Source organism: Ahaetulla prasina, chromosome 3 (assembly GCF_028640845.1).
Source record: "Ahaetulla prasina isolate Xishuangbanna chromosome 3, ASM2864084v1, whole genome shotgun sequence".
Classification (NCBI taxonomy): domain Eukaryota; kingdom Metazoa; phylum Chordata; class Lepidosauria; order Squamata; family Colubridae; genus Ahaetulla; species Ahaetulla prasina.
Genome location: NC_080541.1, coordinates 42,273,909 through 42,298,243, shown reverse-complemented (window position 1 = coordinate 42,298,243; position 24,335 = coordinate 42,273,909). Strand labels below are relative to the sequence as shown.

The 24,335-nt window shown below is 37.6% G+C and overlaps 2 protein-coding genes across 3 annotated transcripts; one reads left to right on the top strand and one right to left on the bottom strand.

Annotated features, from left to right (window-relative positions):
* The first annotated feature begins 123 nt into the window (after positions 1-123).
* TERF1 (telomeric repeat binding factor 1) lies at positions 124-12,559 on the top strand. 2 transcript variants are annotated; one of them, XM_058177098.1, is made up of 9 exons: positions 124-396; positions 1,531-1,626; positions 2,893-3,023; positions 4,026-4,112; positions 5,520-5,669; positions 6,549-6,670; positions 6,932-7,035; positions 8,968-9,038; positions 10,458-12,559. In XM_058177098.1, the coding sequence occupies exons 1-9, from the start codon at positions 162-164 to the stop codon at positions 10,614-10,616; spliced, it is 1,155 nt and encodes a 384-aa protein (XP_058033081.1). In that variant the 5' UTR covers positions 124-161; the 3' UTR covers positions 10,617-12,559. The 2 variants fall into 2 exon arrangements, with proteins under 2 accessions (XP_058033081.1, XP_058033082.1); XM_058177099.1 differs by lacking the exon at positions 4,026-4,112.
* On the bottom strand, positions 11,229-22,921 carry SBSPON (somatomedin B and thrombospondin type 1 domain containing). Its single transcript, XM_058177100.1, has 5 exons — positions 22,451-22,921; positions 18,102-18,290; positions 16,316-16,406; positions 14,516-14,695; positions 11,229-11,593 (listed from the first exon to the last, which is right to left on the bottom strand). The coding sequence occupies exons 1-5, from the start codon at positions 22,674-22,676 to the stop codon at positions 11,476-11,478; spliced, it is 804 nt and encodes a 267-aa protein (XP_058033083.1). The 5' UTR covers positions 22,677-22,921; the 3' UTR covers positions 11,229-11,475.
* Between the last annotated feature and the right edge of the window lie 1,414 nt (positions 22,922-24,335).

The window sequence follows — 24,335 nt, the reverse complement described above, 5'->3', positions numbered from 1 at the left end:
CACAGAGCGAGAAGCGCGAACGAGGCACGTGACAAGAAAGAAGTGGGGGGCCTCTCGACCCATCGGTCGGAGGGAAGGTGTGGCCAAGAGCGGAGCCTTTCGCTGCAGGACCGTTGTCATAAAGGGCGGGGTTTGGGAAAAGCGGGGTGCGAGATTTGAAAATGGAGCCGAACACTGATTTAACTCTCGCGAGCTATGCCACTTCCATGCCACAGTCGACGGCGAAGGCGGACTGTGTGGATTGTAGCACCACAGAGGGGAGTTCTTCGGACCTCTTCGCTGAAGTGGAGTCGATAGCCGCTGGATGGATGCTGGATTTTGCCTGCCGCTGCCTGTGCCGCCATTTTTGCGAGGGGAACCGGAGCGACTTCGAGAGGAGCAGAGACCTGGCCCTGAGTAATTTGGCTGTTTGGCGGGATGTGGGAGGCTGGAATTGTGGCCCCGGGCAGCCCCCTTTGCTGGTGCCGGTGCCCCAAGCCCATAATATATGGCTCAGCAGTCTATAGAAGCTGCTTGTTTCCTCCCTCTTCGTCTTTCTCTGCAACTAGGGCAGTGGTTCTGCCAGCCAGACGTTCAACGGCTGCGTTTCTTTTCTCTCATAGTGACGCTTTTTACACTTCTTTGCTTTATTTAGTTATATATGTGCTGCCTTTTGAAAGAAATGTTTCACGGAGCAACTTTGTATATGTGGCTGCCTATCTCATACAATGGCCTTAGGCAGCTGTCAACGATCCATAAACCCTTTTCCCCAGGTACCTTTCAATTACAAGGGAGAAATCCATGTTTTGGTCACAATTTCAGTAATTTCTGTTGCATATTTGTAATTTCTGAGGTGTTTGTTAACATAACATTTGTTGTTGTTAGTTGCGAAGTTGTGTCCAACCCATCGCGACCCCATGGACAATGTTCCTCCAGGCCTTCCTGTCCTCTACCATCCTCGAGTCCATTTAAGCTCACTCAGACTGCTTCAGTGACTCCATCCAGCCACCTTGTTCTCTGTCATCCCCCACCTTGTTCTTTTGCCCTCAATCTTTCCCAGCATTAGGCTCTTCTCCAGTGAGTCCTTCCTTTTCATTAGGTGGCCAAAGTATTTTGAATTTCATCTTCAGGATCTGGTCTTCTAAAGAGCAGTCAGGCTTGATCTCTGAGACTGACCAGTTTGATCACCTTGCAGTCCCTGGGACTTGCAGAGCATTACAGAACATTACAGAATGACAAATATTTGAAGAGTTCTATTTTCTATCTTCATTGATGTTCATTAGTGATTTATAGTACAAAGCAGTAGTGTCCAAGGTACCAAAATAACTACCAGTATTTCAAATTGTCACACTGGGGGATAGATGGGTTAATTGTTTACTAACTCGCTATAAGTATAAAGTATTCAGCATAAACTGCTCTGAAATGTTCCAATCCTAAATACAATTATTTGGGAGTAAATTCTATTTAGTATTATAGACAAGGTTACTGATAACCACACAGTGGCACTGTAAGAACAAAATCATAACTGATATGTCTGCTTTCTTTTTTCAGCTGTTATTAAAGGGTTGCACAAAATAGAAACTCATCAAAGGGAAACTGTGTGCCTGTGTCAGCTGTTGACATATATTGCGGAAGGAAAAATATTTGGTAAAGCATTTTAATGTTTTGGTTTTGGCGAGAATTCTTAATTAGATGTTGGCAATCAAATGCTAACTATATGCTTATTTATAGAAAAATATGTTCAACAAACCACATGTTTTCTGAAATATGGCTTTGTGTTCTTATGCTCAGCAATGGCAATTATCTGGCTCTGTACTAGTGGCAGCTTCAAGCCAGCAGCATATTTTAGTGTTTGTAAACAAGTTGTCCTTAACCTTGATAGGCTAATACTGAGGATATCTTGCCAACTTACTACTTAACCAGTAACTTTATATAAACTCCACAAATACTGTGCACTCATAAATCCTAGTCAAAGAAGTGTGCATTTGATGTCAGAATGGAAGATAACATAGGGGCAAAAGATGAAAAAGCTAGGCTACATATGTTTTTAGCTAGAAACTAGGCATTAGTTTGTGATGCGATTGTATATCATAGTTCTCTGTGTCTTAAGGAATTACAGTCTGTGAGCACAATATGGTATGATTTTGATACAGTGATTGCTGTTGCTAAGTTCCTCCATTTTCAATAAAAGTTACAAAAATTATTTTATCTTGATTGCTTGAATAGACTGCTATGGTCCTGGAATTCCTAGCTCAAAGAAAAATAATATAGAGAGTTGTAGGACTAATCTTGTAAAATAATGCATTTAATATAAGTTCATGTTGTCTTTAATCAGGCATAAGCCCATATCTTATTTAGAATTACTGTTCTGAGCTGAAGATCCTATTTTATTTTTATTTTATTTATTTACATTTATACCCCACCCTTCTCCGAAGACTCAGGGTGGCTTACAGTATGTTAAGCAATAGTCTTCATCCTATTTGTATATTATATACAAAGTCAACTTATTGCCCCCAACAATCCTAGATAGTTTATTGTAATTTTTCAAATACCGTTAACAATGAGTAGCAAAATAAAATTTAAAAGATCTTTATTCTCTGTTATTTGATTTGCTCCCTCTCTAAATTATATCCACACTTTGGCTTGGTATTTGACCAGGCTCTGTATAATGTATTAAAAAGGACCTGAGGATAACCTTTCAAACCAGAGATTTCCTAAGATTGTTCAATCATCACCCTAACTACGTCAGTTGAATAGTTGATCTCAATTTAGCAAGCTTTCTTCTGTGAACTAAAAATCAAAGGAAGAAATGACTTCTAATATAATGATTGATATCTTTTCTATATGGAAGTTTAATTTTTTAATTTTTAAAATACTATGCTGCTATTTTTACTTCTTCTCATTTCTCTTAAGATTCTGATTTTGGAGATGACCAAAGACTTTCACCACTGGAAAATGCTTTGTCGGTTTGGATTTCATTCCTAAAAACACAAAGCAAACAAGATAAATTGCAGAAAGATATCAAGTATTTAATTCAGATTCAGGTTTGTTTGTAGATAAATATATTCATTTTGATTCAGAATGCTATGCAAGAAAATCTAGAAATTTGTTTGTGATTTCTCATGGGTCAGATCAAAATGTTCATGCCATAAATTGAGATAGGGCAGACAATGTTTAATATTTTAAGATTTTTTTCCTATGTTAGAAACTACTTCAAACAATCACTGTGTGTAGGCTAGCCCCACAATAATATCCATGAAAACTGTACCATTCACAAAATACAAAAGATAATTCTTTGCTTTCATCAAATCCGTTGTTGCATCTTTAAAATTCACTTAGGAGTTTAAACATTTACATGAGTTTACAGTTAATTGGCAACAGCATGAAATCTCATGACCATTTATAGCCTGTGTCAGTATAAATGAACAAAAAGATTACTGCAGATGCTCTAGCCAGTTGTGGAAAAGAAGAGCAGAGTTGTATACTTGGATTAGTCGTGTTGGATAGCTAAAAAGCATAGGAGAGAATAGCACAAAGGAAATATGGGAAATGAAAGTTGAATAAGATACTTCCAAGATCAGTTCGAGTTATTACACTAAGGCAACTGGACATGCAGGAGTAGCAGCTCTCATTGTCTGGCCCATTCCAGAAGCCAAACATGATTCTTTTTTCCCATTCATTGTCAGTATTGCTTGATTCATTTTACATGTGGAAACTTCTGTATCCACACTGAAAATCAGGCAGGGAAAAGATGAAGCTGTCCCCAACAAATGATTCTGTCTGTAAGAGTTCTTAGTAGTAGCAGTGGAGGAGATTTTCCTGTCCTCCGTACCAGTTAATGGAATTAGTGAAACATTTATTTGGATGATGGATGCCTCCATTGTGCTGAAGGGGAAGAACAGAGTAAATGCTCTTTGGCACCATACATCAAGATGAGTTGCTACAGGGAAAAGTAGAGTTGATCATAACATTAAATTGCATAAGTTTTCTTGTTCCAAATTGTTATAAAGAGTGGAAGTCATTACTTAAAAGTTGTTTCTTTGTAGGCAGTCGCCATATATATGGAAAAAGGATATTTTCAGGAGGCTGCAAAAGTGATAGAAAGACTTTTTCCAGAATCTTCCTCCGATGAGGTAGTATGTTCAATAGCGAATTAAATTAGACAATTGTTCCTGAAGCCTTACAAAATAAAAATGCATGTGATATTCTTAAATGATCAATGTGCAGATTTACTAAGCTGATAAAACAACTTTCAGGATTTACTCTCTTCTAGTCATTATTAATTTACAATCTATGAAGGAATTAAACTTTGGGTGAGCAACCTGTGCCCACAAGCTGGTTTTGTGACCTTCAGGATGCATTACTGAAATCAGTAATTAAAGATATTTTAATTCTGCAATATTTTCAGTGTTTTATCTTTTACATTTCGGACAGTAAAATAGATGCATTACATTTCTGGCACATTGAATGCAGCTATTTTCAATAAACTTATCAAAATGTCTAATAGTAAAAAACCTAAAATGTCGGCTTTACTGACTATAGTTACAGTACACCAAGCAGTCTTTTGAAATCCAACTATGAAAAGTGTCAAAAGTAAAGTTGTCCTTTATTATATTAATATTAAAACAGACATTAAAACCTCCAGGAATTTTCAGTAGTCATACCTTACCAAATTAAGGTTTTTGATCCAATTTAATGCCTCCTTGCCTATTCAATTTCTCTGTAATAATTTCAAATATTATTTTCTTGCCATCTAAACTTCACCCATTTCTATTAAAGTTTAAGGAATTTAGATTGTGGATTTTTAATCTTGTAAACACCTGGAATCATGTGTGAGTTGGGCAGCCATATAAATATTTTTAATAAAATAAAAAGGGGGAAAATTCATACTGGTGACATTGGCATAAGATATTTTTTCAGATCATTATATTTAGTTGTATAATTTACTGCGACTAAGATTCCTTCACTGCTATAAAATCTTGGAAAGTGACACCTTATATTTATTGCTGGGTTGGAAAACTAGTTGGAGGAAATAAATTTAGAGGCAGAAAGAAAAACAAAAAATACAGATCATGATATATATAGGATGGGATGTTTAACTGAGATGTGGGTATTTAAAAAAGAATACTATGGAATGGAGGAATGTAAAGGAAGATTAGAGGAGGGTGTTTGGCATTTGATGCATTGCTTTGGTTGCCCAGGAGTTTGACTAAAGAGAATTGAGAACCCTGAACTAGAGAAGCTATTACTGTTGTTGTATAATCTTATCTGTGGACAGTTGTGTGAAAATTATAAGGAAATACTAAAAGCTTCTACAAAATCTAGCAAAAGTGAATTTGTTATTATTAGGAAAGATAATTTGCATGTACTTATCACTTATATTGTATTATATTATTTATAATGGAATAATATAGATTTAATTTCCTACATTTTGGTTTCTGGAGGCAAAACTAATGTTTTGCTTCTTTTAAAATATATACCATTGGCAGGATTACAAGCACAGTATGTAATATTTATTGCATTCTGACTTTTTCCTGTAGCCTTTAAGAATGAAGCTTTCTGCAGTATCTAAACAAAAAGATCCATATCATCCATTTCTTCGATTTTTCAATTTTAATCTTCTGACTGAAAGAATTAAAATGTATATCAGTATTTTCTTGAAAAAAGAAACCAACAATTTTTTAATGAAGGTATGTTGAAAACCATAGTAAAATAGAATAAAAGTAATGTATACTAATTCAATTATATAACTGTTAATTTGTATATTTATAAGTGACTGAATGTCTTACTCATCAAAATATTGGAAAGTATTGGAAATGTTCTAATTGTTAAAACTGTAATATTATACAAACTACCGAATTTTAAATAACAACAGAATAATAGGTGCAATAGACTAAATGCGTAACATTGCAACAATTCATAGCTAGGATGGAATTATTTAAAGGATTACTTGTGTCTCTGGACTGCCTGGACTTTAGAGATGCCTGCAGGGCAGAATTTGTTTCACAACAACTCTACAATTCTAGCGATTCAATCAATAGATACATCCAGATACTTATCCTTTGAGTCTTTCTTTGCATTACTTTCAGTTCCCACCTGATATGTTGACTGAATGTAGCCAACTATTTTTGCTTACCCCTTGCTCTTCATATCTGGTAAGCAGTTGTAGCTAGATCCAGGAAGTTATAAATTCCTCCCTACATAAAAAAACCTCATTAAAGTGGTTATTATTTTTGGAAGGGGGAGTAATGGAATGAGAGAATCTAATTATTTCCAACTTGAATAAATACCATGCTGTTGAAGTATGTGATGGCTGATTCATCTTGACTATTGGTCTGAATCTATAGTTATTAGGCTTTGCCTTGCTCTGGATATGATTTACAAGAGCTTATTGAGGTAGTAGCAGGAACACAGGACTTGTCTCTGATTCATTACATCCTCCTGGGATGAGAACACCTCTTCTGAACTGAAGCATTACACAACTCTAGCTGTTAATTATATTGCTGTCTTCATTTTACACTTTTATTATGAAAAGTAGTATTTCTTAAGTAAATGTTGCTGTTTTACAGGAAGCTACAAACAAGGTGAAAACAAAAAGTTTGGAAAACATAATGGTACCCATACAATGCGACAGTACAGTTGAAACAAACAAAGAAAATCATTTGAAAAACACACCAAACACCCTGTTAAAGTATGACTTTTCCTGGAATTCGCTAGTTTTATATCAACATGAGTAGTTATCTTGGGGGTTACAGAGTTTTCTTTTCATCTTTAACATATTCTGGTAAATAAATGACTCTTTTCCTAGTTAATTTTTAAAAAATGTATTATATTTTAGAAAAGTAGGTGGATAGTGGAAATTAACAAAGAATGGTATAACGCAAGGGGAGAAAAGTTTCACCATCCATATAGATGTTTTCTATCATATCTCCTTTCTTTCATTCTCTTATAGATTACATAAACATTCCTGTTCCTTACCTGGTCAGTCATTTTGGGAACCAAGGAAGATACTGATTTCTCCCAAGCCCAAAAATATAAAACGAAAAACTCATCCATGTAAGTACCACGTAATTTCAGTATATCTGAACAGGATGGATATATTGGAAATATGAGGGGAATCAGATTTCCTTCTCCACAATCCATGCTTCAGAGTCCTGCCTTTCACTTAAAAAAATAGTCTCTCATTGAAAGCAAAATGTAGACCAAGGTATCAATGGTACCTGGCAGGCTTTGTGCTTGATATATTTCCATTTATGTTGACTAAGTTCAGGTTTATTTGGCCTAATCTCCATATACCTTTGATTCTTAAATCTAATACAAGACATCTTTATTGAGAACATTCTTTAATAGGCTCTCTTTTCTCTCTTTAATAGGCTCTCTTTTATTTTTTATTGATTCACTTTTTTTTTTTGTTTACATTTATACCCCGCCCTTCTCCGAAGACACAGGGCGGCTTACAATGTATAAGGCAATAGTCTCATTCTATTTGTATATTTTTTTACAAAGTCAACTTATTGCCCCCCCAACAATCTGGGTCCTCATTTTACCTACCTTATAAAGGGTGGAAGGCTGAGTCAACCTTGGGCCGGGCTCGAACCTGCAGTAATTGCAGGCTCTGTGTTTTTAATAACAGGCTTCTCTATTGCCTGAGCTATCCCGGCAGAAATTATTAGAAATTATTCTATTTGCTGTATATGTTGCAATCCTGCTGCTAATCCTCTAATTAAGTGTACTTTAATTACCATATTTCTCGTACTATGACGCTTTGGACTATAAGACGCACTTAGCTTTTGGGGAGGAAAACAAAAAAAAATATGCCTCTGCCTCCCAACAATTTGCCTCCTTACAAGCAAATAGCAAACAACCTGGTCAGCTTCAGCACAGCTTGATTTAACACAAGCAGCTGATTGACGGTTGGATTGGCCTCCTGGAATACTACCTATCAGCTGTTCCAGGCTGCGGGGATTACCACCGCCCATTGCTTCCCATTGCTGCTGCCACCTATTGCTGCCTCTGTGTGCCCCATTTTCAGCCCATTCCAGGCAGCAGGGATTGCTGTCACCGCTTGGAACGGGCAGAAAATGGGATGTGCGGAGGCCAAAAATGGGGCGCATGGAGGCGGCGAGAGGCAGCAGTGGCAATGGGCGGTGGCAATCCCTACAGCCTGGAATAGCTGACTGAATTCTGGGAGGCGGATCCAACTACCAATCAGCTGCTCATGCTAGGTCAGGCTGTGCTGAAGCTGATCAGGCTGTTTGCTGTTTGTTGGTTACCACCTTTAAAGCGCTCCATGGCTTAGGACCGGGTTATTTACGGGAACGCCTGCTGCTACCGTTTGCCTCCCATCGATCTGTGCGCTCCCATAGGGAGGGCCTCCTCAGGGTGCCGTCAGCCAGACAATGTCGGCTGGCGACCCCCAGGGGGAGAGCCTTCTCTGTGGGGGCACCTACCCTCTGGAATGAGCTTCCCCCAGGACTTCGACAGCTTCCTGACCTCCGGACCTGAAGACGTATTTATTCTTCCGCGTAGGGCTGGCATAAAATGGTTAGTAATTTTAATGGGGGTTTTATGGTTTTTAGGGATTTAGTGTGTATTTTAATTTATGGGCCAAATTGAATAGGTTTTTTAATGGGTTTTTTAACTGTATATTGATTGTATATTGTATGTTTTATTGTGTTTTTACCTGGCTGGAAACTGCCCTGAGTCCTTCGGGAGAAGGGCGGTATAGAAATTAAATAATAATAATAATTATTATTATTATTATTTGCTGCAAGGAGGCAAATTGCTGGGAGGCAGAGGCAGAGGCTGAAGGGTGGTGGGTGGTGGGTGGGCTTTGGTAACATTTGCTCTATAAGATGCACAGACATTTCCAACCATTTTTGAGGGGAGGGAAAGTGTGTCATACACAAAAAATATGGTAGGTAGTCATTAAAAATGCACAGTACTTCAAGATTCAAAAGAGGTGTTTGTATTATTTTTCTGAACCAGGTAAAAAAAATCTGCAAAATACTACAGATGCTCTACAAGATGAGTTTCTGCCAGCTTGTCAGAAGAAAAAGGTATAAACAAAATAATGTATTAATATAAAATAATATTAGTGAGATTAACCAAAGAAACAACATTTTTCTAAAATATTTTCTAAGTATGGTCTGATACATACAAGATCTGACAAGATAAAAGTACTTTGTTATTTCCAATCCAGCATGGCCATGCAGAATGGTCAAACCTAATGTAATAGGAAGAAGTGCAGTAGTGTTCATATTTACATATTTATTTACTTCTTTACATGCAAGTATTTCTTAATAATACAAATTTTGGGGGAGGTTTGCAGTAAACAAAAATAGGCTAACATACAAGTAGGACATAAAAATAAAACCTAAAATGGTAAAATTTAAAAAAGGTCAGAAAATACAGTGGTAGAAGGCAACCTTCCCCAATTGTTCCAATTGTCTGGAAATTCAATTTGTATAATATGCAGCTAAATATGTCTGAACACTACTGGCTTGGCTTATTGGAATTAAAATCCAACATATCTAAAGTCACCCCACAAATGATCTACAACGTGATATTGAAACTGATCTTTGCATGTTGCCCAAAAGATTGTCGGTTCTTCAATTATCAGTGAAGAAACCAAGGTGCCTTGTCTCATTTGGCACTTCTATTACAGCTGATTAGCAAAAGGAAAAGCAAATAATTTCTGCTGTTATATAATTCTCATATATTCAGACCCACAAAATACAAATATTTCTCAGTAGTTTTGGCCCCTCAGATTTTGGAAACTGGTTGTCTCTAGCTTTTATCAGCTTTCTATTTCAACTGTCCCAAGTTCTTTGGTGTTAATGATATGATATTCCAAGGAAATTGAACTTGCTAATACATATGCAAGAGAACTCTGTTCAGAAAAGTGTTAATGTTTCCATTTATAATGCAAATCTAAATGCATATAAGCAGTGATCTTTGTAGACTTCTGCTTCTTATTGTTCTGTTTCAAATAATCTCTATAATGGAGTCTGTATTTTGATACAGTGTAACAGATTTGCAACTCAAATTGTAATTTTTAAAAAACATGGCAATCACTACATAGATATTGGAGATAAGACTTCTGATACATACAGAAATCAAGAAATTGCTGTAGCTTAAGAAAACAATATTGCTATAATATGTAAATGGCTGTTTTATGAATGTGTGTGTATGTTTGTGTTTAGAAGTAATAAAAGTAATTTCTATTTCCCTGTAATTCTAATACCTGAAATAATCATTTGTTTTCAGAAAGCGTTTCATTCTTTATAATGAAAATAGAAGAAATAGTTCTTAAAATGCTGATTTCTTGTAAAATGCAAATGCTAAAGGCTTTAATTGTGCTTTCAAGAATGAGAGTTAATAGAACTAGAATGTTCTTTTAGCAATTGCTAATTAGACTAATAATTAAACTGCTTGAAAAGATACATGTTATAATACTTTATTTTAATTTTCTATAGCCATGGAAGTGGGAAGAAGACCAGAAATTAAAAAATGGTGTACAGAAGTTTGGAGTTGGAAACTGGATGAAAATTCTTCAGAATTATGACTTTAACAATAGAACCAATGTTATGTTAAAAGACAGATGGAGAACTTTAGTCAAGTTAGGCTTGGCCTAAATAGTTTTTTCCTCAGATACTCAGCCTATTGCTTTATATTTTGATGATGAGATCATATCTTAAATGAATAAACAGGGACCATTTTATGCAATTACAGTTCCTAAAAATAGTTTTTGGTGTCTTCGTTGATTTTTGAAAATTTAGAGGTGATAAGATGTTAAATTGAAAGTCTAGTACCTAGTTATCATCTGAATAAAGCTGCTTAAGACAAGCAACTTCAGATTGATTTAACCTTTCATTCTGGAGAGCTTGGAAGAAATTCAGGCTAATATCTTGCAGGATCATACAAATACTGCAAAGTTAAGACATAAGTAGAGTCTTAAGCAGACAAGTTTAAGATTCATGTTGGATCTGTTTAGTAAGGACATCTTCATTGTTCTGTGCAAAGGGGACAGGGAGACTTAAATTTTTCAGTGCAAGAAATACTTTAACAAAGAAATCATGCTTTAATCATCCATAATCTTAATTTTAAACAGATTTAAAGGGACTCCTGCCGCCCCCTCTCCAAAAAAGGAACTGATGTTACTAAATATACTTCTGGTTTAATCTCAATAACTTCCACTTCAAATATTTATTTTCAATTATAAATAAAACACACTTCAAAAGAACAAATTGCATATTAAAGTTGATTTATGTAAATGATTATCCAGTTTATCTATTTTAATGGCATTTTACAATAATTATTAGTACTGAATTCAGGGAAGACTAACTTTATATAGTTCATTTAACCTTATTCATTCATACAAAAGACTAATGTGAAAAATTGATTTCTCATTTATTTAATGCCTAAAATATTTACATAGGTCCAGTGCTAGATTTCATACTTCAGGTAAATATATTCAAGTATATATTCACTCTGCTATGTAAAAATAAAACTATGTACAAGAGGACATGAACATTCTTCCACTTGCTGAATTTTCTTCCAAGTTCCATAGCAGGATGGGTTTCCAACTGCTTGCCAATGGAGAATTGCATTCCTAAAATGGAATGGAAATATATTGTCTTAATGGTATAGATATTCCTCCATAGAATGTTAATATCCTATTGTGAGGAATGGTGCAAATAATGACCTCCCTTGATTATTCTCATAGATAGCAAACATGGAAGCAAACAAGGACATGGAAGTAATTTTCACTATCCACATAAGAGCAAATAGCATTTTCTTGACTGAAACAGTTGCAAACACGTAACAAATACAATGGGATGCAAACAGTGACATTTCTTGAACATAAAAGATTCTTTCTCATTCAGGATTCTGGTATCTAACAGATGGTCTTGGAAAGAGGATCATAGTACACCTATTTGTCATTTTGAAATGGTTCTGAAGAGATACTTCAAAAGGCAAGGGTATGGCAGCCCTTTAAAGCAGATCTCCATGTGATCATGATAAAAATGATGCTTTAACAAAACAAAAAGACAATGTCATCTTTCATGTGACTCATTTAAGTCATGTCTCCTTTCCCACTTCCTTAGAAGCCTGAAAATAAATGTGGCTACTTCACAGAGATGTTGTATTTATTTTCCCACAAATTTTTAAATATCTCTGCTGAATTTTAGACAAAATATTCACAGAAATTATAGATATTTATCATGCTTCTTTAAATGATCTTCCAGTTTTGCAGCTTTTGAAGAAATGCAGGTGGAAGGAAGAATGGTCTCCCTGCCCATTCCAATATTAGCAGAACTCTTCTAATGGATATGTTTAATCTAACTATATTTGTGATGGTATGTGGGAACAACCTTGGGAGATGGGTGGAAAAGTGCTGCCTAAGGAATGAAGAGGTAAAAATGGAGAAACAGCCCATAGCTGTATAAGAGAAAGAAAGAAAAAAAACTCAGAAAGAATCCTGTCTTGTTATCAGCCTGTAAAAATTGGTGATTTGTACTTTCAGACTTGCAAAATGCTATTAATGTAGTCTTACAATAAAGTAGAATAAACTCTGGTTATGTTTTTTGTCTAATCTACCTGGGAAGGCTGACCGTTCTATGGTTTTACTGAACCAGAGTACTTCCTAAATTTGCAGAGAACTCCATTGTGAGGAGTTCCATGAGCTCCATGAGCCTTGGTGACTCAGTGGTTAGAGTGCAGTACTGCAGGCTACTTCTGCTGGCTGCTGGCTGTCTGCAATTTGGCAATTCAAATCCCACTAGGCTCAAGGTTGACTCCGCTTTTCATCCTTCCAAGGCCAGTAAAATGAGGACCCAGATTGTTGGGGGCAATAGGCTGACTGTAATCCGCTTAGAGGGCTGTAAAACATTCTGAAGCGGTATATAAGTAAGTGCTATTGCTATTCTCTAACAATGAAAATACAGAAAAAATTCACCTGGAATTAATTCCAAACTATATTTTGTATAAGCTATGTCCCATGGTAATTAAAATATGGTTACTAAATTGTCTTAATACAATTATGAAGATAAAAGTAAAATGAAGTGATGGAACAATAAGGCCAAGAAAATAATTAAGGCTGAGATACTGGAAGCTGCAAAGTCTAAGTTCTCTATGTAGCCAAGTTATGGAAAATAGATCATTTCCAATTGTAATTTGGTGGTATGCAATTCTTGGATTTTCATGAAAAAAGCACAGCCAATTATTTTCTATACTTCTGTTTAAAAATTACAATGTGAATCTCACATGTGCAGGAAGTTCTCAATTTATGACCATAACTGAGCCCCAATTTTTTGTTGCTAAGGAAGGTAGTTTTAAGTGACTTTTGCCCCATTTTATGAACATTTTTGCCACAGTTGTTAAGTGAATCACTCCAGTTGTTTAGTGAGTCATGCAATTATTAAGTGATTGACTTTCTTGGAAGCTGGCTGGGAAGGTTACATATGGTGATCACAGGCCACTTGGATACTGCAACTGCCATAGATGCATTGCCAGTTGCCAAAAGCCTGAATTTTGATGAGATGATCATGGGGATGCTGCAGTGGTCATAAGTGTGAAAACCAGCCCTGTCACTTTTCAGTGCTGTTGTAAGTTTGAATGGTCACTAAACAATAGTTGCAAGTTGAGGGCTACCTGTATGACCAGATTCTTATATTTTCTCCCGTATATTATCTAGCACAAACCATATCCATGCACGTAGATCCTTGTGATAGCTTGCTTTATCTCTAGAACTGGGATAATTTACTAATGCGACTCTGTCAACTGGGTAAGGTTCTGTCAAAGCCTTTACCATAAGAAAATAGTTTCAAAGATATTTTGGCCTCAATATCTTGTCTAAATTGGGGAAATAGGCTACATGAAGTCTGAATGTATCTACTTGCTGCTTATTCTAGTTGAGAAATCTAAGCAAAGACATAAAGGCTTCAAAGCAATCTTTGAACAAAGTACTAAGCAGGGGTGGGATTCAGCTGGTTTGGGCGAATCGAGTGTTAATTTTAATCTGGTTCGCCAAATCGGTAGTTGCAAGGACTGGCTGACCCCGCCCACCCTGCCCCTACCAGGAGTCTCCACGCAGCCCATTTTGGATGCCAGGTAATTGCATGGCACAGAGGCTCTTCAGAAGTCCAAAAACAGGCCTGTTTCCGGCCTCCAGAGCCCGGAGAGGCCATTTTCACCCTCCCAGAGGCTTGAGAAAAGCCTCCGGAGTCTGGGGAGGGCGAAAACACCCCCTCCCCAGTGGTGCAGGAGGCCAAGTAGGCCATGCCCACCCAGCAACCGGGCACAGAACTGGCTGCTAAAATTTCTGAATCTCACCCCTGGTACTAACTAACCATTGAAATTCACAGGGGTGGAAATTGAGAAGACAAAATTGATTTTTTGAAAGAAAAAATGTATATAAACCTAACATATGTCATGTGTTGGTTTGAGAATTTTTGCTGCAAATTCATAAATGAAACAATATATAGATGCTATATTATTAATATAGATTCAGATAAGAAATTTAGTTACTTACCCATCAGTATCAGTTCCATCTCCAGGACAACGATAGCTATCTCTGTGCATTGCTGGCTCCTGGCAGATTACACATACTGTATAGCCTGCTCGAAGGTACTGCATCCATCGAGCATGCGGGCGAGTTTCCATAGAGCAGTAAGGAGACAATGATTCTGTTTTAAATTCCACACAGTAACTCCTTTCGGGAGGAAGTGTTTGTTAATAATGCAAGAATAAATCTGAAAGGTAATTATAGCATATATAATCTCTGAAGTCGTTAGCCAGACAAAGTAGTTTCCCGAAAGTTAAAAGTAATCAGTAGCAGCTATGGCTCAGACTCTGATGTGTAATTAAGACTACTAAAAAAATTGGGGGAGATTAAACTCCTTATGCCACAATCCTGCAAATATCAGAGTGAGCAACTTTCTCTTTGTTGAGTCACATCTGCCAATAGTGAGGCCAACCATTTTCTTAATAAAACACATTTGTCTTGATATCTTTTTTGTTTTCTTTTTGCTTTCTCTACTAAGCAGCAGACTATCAGGATGCCACAGATTACCTTTACTAATAGAATGATATTGTCTAATTTCAAACACCACTTGCAAATAATAAAGACCGTACTTCGCTAGACAGCCACAGTTTGCCCTTCTCTATAATACATGAAAGAGAGTGAGGAAGCCAGTGACTCTACTAGGGATAAGCTCATTGGGCTTGTATTACTAGCGTTGGGAACTACAATTCCCATACGTGGGTTTTTAAAAAGTCAAGATTTTTTTAAAAAGTGTTTAAAGCTTACATATAAAATGTATCATTCCTTAAAGGTAAAGGTTCCCCTCGCACATATGTGCTAGTCGTTCCCGACTCTAGGGGGCGGTGCTCATCTCTGTTTCAAAGCCAAAGAGCCAGCACTGTCGGAAGATGTCTCCGTGGTCATGTGGCCAGCATGACTCATGGAACACTGTTACCTTCCCACCAAAGGTGGTCCCTATTTTTCTACTTGCATTTTTTACGTGCTTTCGAACTGCTAGGTTGGCAGAACCTGGGACAAGTAACGGGAGCTCACCCTGTTATACAGCCCTAGGGATTTGAATCGCTGAACTGCTGACTTTTCAATCAACAAGCTCAGCGTCTTATCCACTAAGCCACCACGTCCCTTGTATCACATTCCTTACCTTATTTTAAATTGCATAAACATTATAATGGCCTTTTGTAGAAAAAAATTAATAATTGTTCATGCTTTGTAAAAATACTGCTTTATTTCACTTTATTATAACCAGTGCTACCAAACCCTATTTTTCAACAAATAATGCAGTTAACACCAAACGAACTGAAGAAAATTATGTGTGAAGAAGAAAAGCAATGGCAACATTAACAACAACAGCTGCCTGCAATTATTGCAGGTTCAAGTCCCACCAGGCCCAAGGTTGACTCAGCCTTCCATCCTTTATAAGGTAGGTAAAATGAGGACCCAGATTGTTGGGGGCAATAAGTTGACTTTGTATATAATATACAAATAGGATGAAGACTATTGCTTAACATAGTGTAAGCCGCCCTGAGTCTTCGGAGAAGGGCGGGGTATAAATGTAAATAAATAAATAAAAAAACATAAGACTTTTCAGAATTATACTTTTAGTACAGAAATTGTTTTAATCCATCTAGTATGGATCGTTATACAAAATTACCTTCTTCTAATCTGAAATATCCGTATGTATATTAAATGTCAAGATTGTATATGTATGTTTTGACTCGGAGACAAATTCAGCAGAATTCAAAGAAATTTATCTCCAGAGAAGCTGGTAAAGGTTTTAGCCGTAATTACCTAGAATCTTCTGTTTCTGAAGACCACCTTGGATGTACAGCTATCTTTTTTCTCTCTTTACTATATTCAGAAGTAGTTATGAATGCAGGAACTAGGAAGAACACAATTATTATGAAAATAAAATTGTAAAGCTGGTGTTGGTATTTAACTTACTGACAGTACAAGCTGTATAAAATAATATAAAACTGGACAAAGTTAAAACTGCTTGCTCCATCCTTTGGTATATAGTGGTGCTTAAAACTCTGTGAACCCATTTGAATTTTCAATATTTCTGCATAAACATGATCTAAAATATAATCAGTTCTCTACACAAGTCCTAAAACTAGATAATCCTAGTTTAGAGAACCTAATTAAGCAAATAAGTATTTATTCATTAACAAAAACTATCCAAATAAACATATTTTTGTGTAGCAAAAATATATGAACTTCTAGGATTATCAGTTCATTTGAAGGAGAAATTAGAGTCAGGAGTTTCAATCAATGGGATGTGTGTGAAGGTAGGAGATCCTGCCTTTTTTAAAGAACAGAATTCAGCATATTCAATATCAAAGTCTTATCTTCTCAATACAGGGATGTGGAAGTGGCAAAACAAAAAACTACGAGTTAACTATAAGCTCCTACAGGATATTAAAAAAAGAGTTCTGGGTTTAGTAGACCACATATTATATTATGATGCCTGTTGTTTGGTATGGTTAAAAGACTGGATAATTCAAACTCATTAGAGTTTATTTTCAAGGTTTATTAGACCTTGAAAGTTCTGATTTAGGATTTGGGTGACATGCTTATTTTGGTACAATAAGGTAAAAAAGTTAAACCTGGTTTTCAGACTCGTGTTATTAAACAATCAGTTGGGCCTATATGGTAGAAATATAAAATAAGATTGACTGACTGGCTATCACCCATGAAGCGTTATACAGAAAAGAGATGCTATTAGATTCCAAATGGATGACATATCGAGACTTACTATATTTGAAGAAGATAAAAACAAGAGAACAATTAGTAAGTGAAGGATTTGTTTGTGATCAGTTTAATTATTATAGAGTTTTTGAAAGATTTAAACTTGATAAAAAAAGTTTTGTATCTGCAGGAGTGAAATTTGAATTGGACATGAATGTATGTTCTGGAGATGACCACCTGATTGCTAAAGTTTAAAAAACGTTACTTATGATAAATCTGGAAGATGAATTTGTTGAAGATGGTAAAATGGGTGAAAGTTTTTGGTTACGATATAATTCTAGACCAATGGGAGAATGTATGCTCCAAAGGTTTAAAATTCACTGTGAATTACAGCTTGAAAGAAAGTTTTTATATGATGATGAACTGTTGATATTTGGTGCTAACTAGACTGCAAAAATGTATAAAGGGATTTCCAGCAAGTTGGAAATGCAACCAAATCCAGATACATTCTAACAATATGTGGTGGTCTTGAAAGTATGCTAAATCATACTGGATAAATATAATATTGACAATGCAGAAAATATTTAAATTACAAATATTAATGAAACCTGAAGCTTTTCTTCTAGGTATTATGGACAAATCAACGGAAAAACATTTGGGGGCCTTATTTCTTTACATGATGACCGCTGCGAGGATTGTATATGCTAAGTATTGAAGGAAAGGGGGATGCGCACTGTAGAACAGTGGATTTTAAAACTGAATTAGCAGAGATGGCAAAATTAACCAATCTAATTAGAGACAATGAATTAAAAAAGTTTATAAAATACTGGAAGCCATTTGATAAGGATGCAAATTGTAAGAGAGAGAGAGAAATGGGAAGCATGTGTACCATCTCCACAATCTTTCCCTTCATGAGTTGCATATTCCAGGCAGCCAGCTTTTTCTTCCAACGGAGGACAAGGCTCCCCACCATTTTTTGGCTCTTGTTGTATATTACGTGTACGCATCCGGAAGGTGGGTTTACATTGCTCTGCACAGCCACTCCAATGATTCCATTCCCCAACAACACACGAAACAGCTGCAAAAGAATTATAAAAATACTGTCACAACGAAAGTCATAGATTGATCTTTTCTCTATAAACATTTAGCGAAACTTAATTTAGTATGTCACACAGCCTGCTTTTTCCTGAAGAAATAGATTAAGAAGATCAGAAGTTAACACTGATCTGCCATTTTAAAAACTATTGTGGAAATAAAGTTGCTTTACAAGCCAATTTTCCACCTGCCTATCCATCTGGGCCCCTACTTCAATAACTTTCCTCTTCTTTCTTTCCCAAAATAATACCCAAAACATAACTTAAAATATTCTTGCCCATAAAATAATTTTACAGTTTCATATTCATATGTTCTAACCCCATTTTTTTCAGCCTGCTGCCTATAATACATAAGCAGTTTCTAAAAAGTTGTAGTTATATCAATACATACATTTTTCAGATCATCTCAAAGTCCACCTTTTGAATCATAGGATAGCAACCACAACACCAAGCAATAAAATATTGGCATGGTTGATGGGCCTATAATGATTTCCTTTACCTTCAATTTATATGGCCACCCATCTCATTTTTATATGGTATGATACTAAAATGGAAGAAGGAGTACTTCATTATTTTCTCTTGTTTCAAAGCAAATAAAGGTGTTAGCAAATTTAGAGTGAGGGCTAGCACAAGTTACTTGTACTGCTGTTAGGTTCTCAAACGAAACTCTTGAACCTTTTGCAATTTATAGAAAATTTAGAAGGAAGCAGATGCCAGAAAGGAGATCCTTTCTGCATATTGAATAGTGCATGGCCATGTATCTCTGCTGATTAGGATTTAAGTGGAAAATGCTTTCCAACATTGCTAAAAGTGCTTAGGACTCAGGATTAAATAATTGTTTTTAAGCCTAAAGTGACATTCAGCATAGTTTATATCAGGGGGTCACCAACCTTTCGGACCTCAGGGACTACTAAATTCATAATTTAAAATCCCACGGACCACTAATATGATCTGCCTAATGACCGGCTGGGTGGGCATGGCCAACTCAATGTCACTCGCATCGAGGGGCGCCTCGTCAGCCTCTACTCACCCCCCCAGCCACTCCTCCCTTGCCTACCTGGGCTCCTTAAGGCCTCAGCAGGAAGAAGTTGTTGGAGCTAAGCAGCCACCACGTGAAAGAGTTGGCAAAACAGCTGGCTCAGTTCAAAATGGACCTGACCAAGAAGGCGGCTCAGCAGAAGCACCTCACTGAGGACTATGAGCATATGTTTTCCAAGCAGAGGGAAGACCTGTGGGACTGCAAGGCCAGCTACTGGCATCTGGAGGCTCAGCGGGCTGAGATGGTCAGCCAGTTCCAGGCCATGATGCAGTCCCACTGGAACAAGGCCCTTCGGCTCTTTGCCACCAGTGGCACTTCCCTCCAGCCTTCGCCCAAAGCTCCACACCAGGAGATTGAAGCAGACCCCAAGTCGGAATTTCTGCCCCCCTCTGACCCACACAAAGAGACCCTGAAGGGGGAGACTCTCTGCAGCAACACAAACGATTGCATGTATCCAGCCCAAGGGTTTTAATTTAGGACCCCTGATTTAGTGCAAGATAAAAAATGCAAATAATTTTTCTGCGGGCCATCAAAATTTTCTCACGGACCACCAGTGGTCCACAGACCATCAGTTGGTGACCACTGGTTTATATAACATCATCTTATAGACTAATTGAAAGTTCCTATATGTATATTTGCATGTGTTAATATATGTATCTAGTTAATATTTGTACTCTAATCCTAAATTTGCTATTTCCCAAACATATGCATGCCAAAATCCCATTTTTCGGTTCTGATGTCACAAATTCATCAACTGCTTGAAATGCCTCCTGAAAATCCAACCTCAGCTAAAACAAGACAGTTTTCATTCAGTTAAGCCAATAGCTCATGGAGGAAAGAGAAAAACAATTTGAGGATTTGTTTGGCAGACAGGCATAAAGCCAAGTTATTGTTTACTGACATTTATAGTTGTCGAGCATGGCTAAAATACATTGGATAAAAAAATAAAATTAGAGCAAAAGTCAAAAGTTGGAACTTTGTCTTTTAACCAAAAAAAATATGTCAGTCTTAACCCCATGTCACCAAATCATGATAGTTAGCTACCAATAATCTTCTCCATACTCCCCACTGTTGCTTATTCTCAGACATAAGTAGCTGGACAGCACAAAACATAATTTTGGGAAGAGAAGAACAGATTAAAAGGAGGGTTAAGTTCCTTGTGCAAGGAACTGTAACATACAAATGTGCCCATAGTACCATTAAGAGGTAAATCCGTTGCCCCAAATTCTACCTTTGCTTTCTGTCTATCTCCAGCTAAGATTCAGTCCTGATTAAATGCATCCTGTCTAAATGATTTCATGACCATGCATGGATGAATTCAGAGAAGCCACTTGCCAATCAGATTCTGTTCTTCTCTGACGTGGGATCCTTCCTCCATGCTCCACAGATTAATCCATATAATCTATTTCACAATGCATCAATTAGAGCAGAAACAAAGCTAGCACACCAGTCCAAGATGCTGGTAAAGCAGACAGTCCCTAAAGATTTGTGCCAACAGTGCAAGGGAACTCATGATTGAGAAATATAATACAAAATGAAAAGTGTCCCTTCAATTTGCCTTTTGAGCTGCAAAAATTGATTCTAGGATTCTCATTTGACAGGCATATTCCTGTATCAGTTCCTGGTTCCCAGCCGGGCAAAAATAATTAATTCATGCTTTATGTTTTAAACTGTTCCAATGAGAGGGTAAGGGGTTTTTGTTTCTAACCTGGATCTCGGTTTTAAAATGTACTTTTAAAAACGCAGAAACCAAAATTTCTTGCATACATTGACTATTCAATACTACATTATCAATGACTGAATTCTACAGCTAAAGTTGCAATCCTTACTATGTGTTTGGATCTTCCCTATTTTTATTTTTAAACGACTATCATGAAATACAGAGACGGCCAGAGGTAAAAAGACAGGTGGGTCTTTTGAAGTTCATTATGGCCCCTATCATAGTGGAACTCACAAATCAAGTAATTGTACTGAGAGTAAGAAAATCACAGAAGGAAAGAAGAAAACATGATTTTATTGGATTAATATGTAGGGTTTCTCTAAAAATCCTTGTGCAGTTTAATTGTATATCTTATACAGAAGTGGAACTATTAACTATATAAATGCAAGAGAGAAGGATTTGAGATTGAGCACATTTATTTGTAGGAAAGTCAATTTTCAATATATCTTCTATGATTTTGGATTACAAAGGATAGCATGATTTTGAAATTCTCTGAATGCAGTTGTATTTCATATAGCACTGATCACATTTGTTATTCTGAGATCCAGTATCCATTTTATTTAAATTTTGAATAAATTCCCTGCATTTACAAAACATTTGTATCTTATATAGAAGTGACATTGTTATCTATTAAAACTGTACAAGGATTTTATAGAGAATCTGTATTGTTACTCTTCTCCCCCCCTTCAAAAAAAATCACAAATCCAACAAAGTTATTGCATTCATAGGTAGTTACATATGTTTTAATAACTTGATTCAATTTGCAATGGAATCCATTTCCTTCATTTTGAAAGTTTAAACCTGCCCTCCAGATACTCACTGAATTTTGTTTGAGTCCTTTCCTTACATTTTTGTTCTTCATTTGGATTTCCATATTCATGAAAAGTCAAAAAAAGTGGGTGGGTTTACGTTTTGCACCAAGTTTTCTTTACAGAACTTTCCTTCCTTTGGGGAGCGGGAATATGTGGGAAGGGAAAGGAAATAGCAGGGAAAGCTGAGTTCCCATGACAGACTAGAGCAGAACAACACACAAGTTATCATTCAAGCTATTGGGGAATAACGGATTGGCATTACATTTTGTGAAGACAGTGGTTTTGCTGTGGAGATTCCAAAGTTGTGTAAACCCACCCCACAGTTGCCAAAAAGTAGCCACCTATCTGTAGTTTAAGAGATGCGGTTTATTATTTATTATTTATCCCAATTCCAAAAGCAAAAGTTAGTTATCCTCAAAGACATTGGTGGGGGGAAGAGAACTTCTACTTCTAGGACCACTGAAAGCCGCCCCCAGCTACCGCCAGGAGTGTTTTGGAGGCAAAGCGTGGAACTTCGCTCGGCGGCAGGTGCTTTCAGGCGCCCGTTGAATGCCGTCCCTTCTTCCAGCCTACCTGGGCACGCCTGGGTGTAGTCGTGGCAACAGTCGCCGGTCTGTTCGCACGCCTCGTCACAGAAGCAGGTCCCGTAAGTTCTGTCCAGGCGCCAGCCGGTGGCAGTGCACGTCGGATCCCGGCCGGGACAGCAGCGCCTTTCCTCGACGCAACCCGCTCCGGCTAGGCGCCCGAGCGTCGAAAGCGCCACCAGAGCCAGGAGTCCCGGGGCAGCTTTGATGCCCATCTCCCTGCCTCGAGGGCACGGAATTCGCCAGTCCGGGGTGGGGGCGCCCTCGCGTCGGTCTCTCGGCGCTGCAGGGCGAGCCGTGAGGGCGGAAAAGAAAGTCGGACCGCGAGAGTCCGTGCAAAGTGGCCGCTGCTCTTTCCAGGAAGGGCGGAATTCTGCTCGGCCACGCGCTTGTCTCCCTCCCTGAGGCGAGGGCGAGGGATGCTCTACCGCCGCCGCCCGTCCTTTCACAGCAGGGTCCGGGAACGGGCGCGGCTGGCAGAGAAGCGCGCCAAAAGCCCGGGGCAGCGTCGCTCCGCCTCTCTCTGACAGCAGCGGCTGACCTCGTTCTTCGGGTCCTCAGACCTTTCATATAGGGCCCTTCATTCCTAACCGAAGTGAAGCCTCAGCTCTGCGTTCATTTGCCCTTAATTAACTACAGAGTTAGGTGGCTCTTTTTAACCTACGAAGCCCTGCTTTTAAAGTATGCCCGTTCGGGGGTGGGGGGGTGGAAGCTGCCTGGATGTTGCCAACGCAAGGTGAGTGTGATTCAGAATACCACCACCTTTCCAGCTGCCTCCTCAATGACATTCCAAGAGCTAGGAATTCCTCCGGTGAGTTTCTTTAAGCCTGGAGATGTGAAGAGTCAGGTAGGCTTCAAGTATACAGGTGCAGAACAGTTTAAAAATAAAATAAGCTTGGGAAAACGTGAATGAAATTTCAAGCATTGTGAAAATTAGTAGCAAAATAGCCTTAAAAAGAAATTAGTTTAAGCAACTGGGAGACAGATTCCAGCTTTTACAGTGGCTGAGTTCACAGGTGTTCAGACAAAGTGTGGCTTACTTGTATGTAATTTAGAAGCTATATAACACTAATGTTTTGTATATTATCTGATACTATTCTCTTTCCCAGAACGACTTAAGGAATGTTTCAACGTTCATTGCTTAGATAATAATTTTTGCCTTTTCCCCTCAAGGTCATCTCCCTGACCTTCTACAGTCAGAAATGAACAAACTTTTGATAGCCAAACCCAAAGAAACACTCTTGTAAAACTGACACATGGAAGTTGGAACCTCCATTTTTATTGGGTTTCTTGGGAGAGGATTTTTTTTTCAAGTTTTCTTAAACTTTTCAGAGGAAAGGGAAGAGAAAAATGCAATAAATAAGTAATAATTACATATAGGAAGTCCTTGTATTACGACTGTAATCAAACTCCACAATTACAACCTTAAAATGTGACAGTTGTAAAGTGGGTCACCATATACCAGACCCAATTTTACAAATCTTTTGTGGTGGTTGTTAAGCGAACACGGCAGTCGTCAAGCAAACATCATGGTTGTTAAGTGAATCGCTAGGAGACAGATTTTGTCAGAAACCAGAAGTAAACACAAGTTTTGGGCAAAAACATTGCAAATCGTGGTCACAGGGCTCGGCAAATGGCCATAAATGCAGGCCAACTGCCAAGCAGCCAATATGTGGTAACGGAAAGGAAACATCAAAACTTTGAAACCAGTCGTAAGTAGCTTTCAGGTAGTTCAATGCAGTGGTGAAATGTAAAATTTGTTACTACTGGTTCTGTGGCCGTGGCTTGGTGGTGGGATAATGTGACCGGATGGGCGTGGCCTTTTTTTTTTTACTTTTAAAAGCTTTTTTTCTACAACCTCTTCTGCTGAAGAG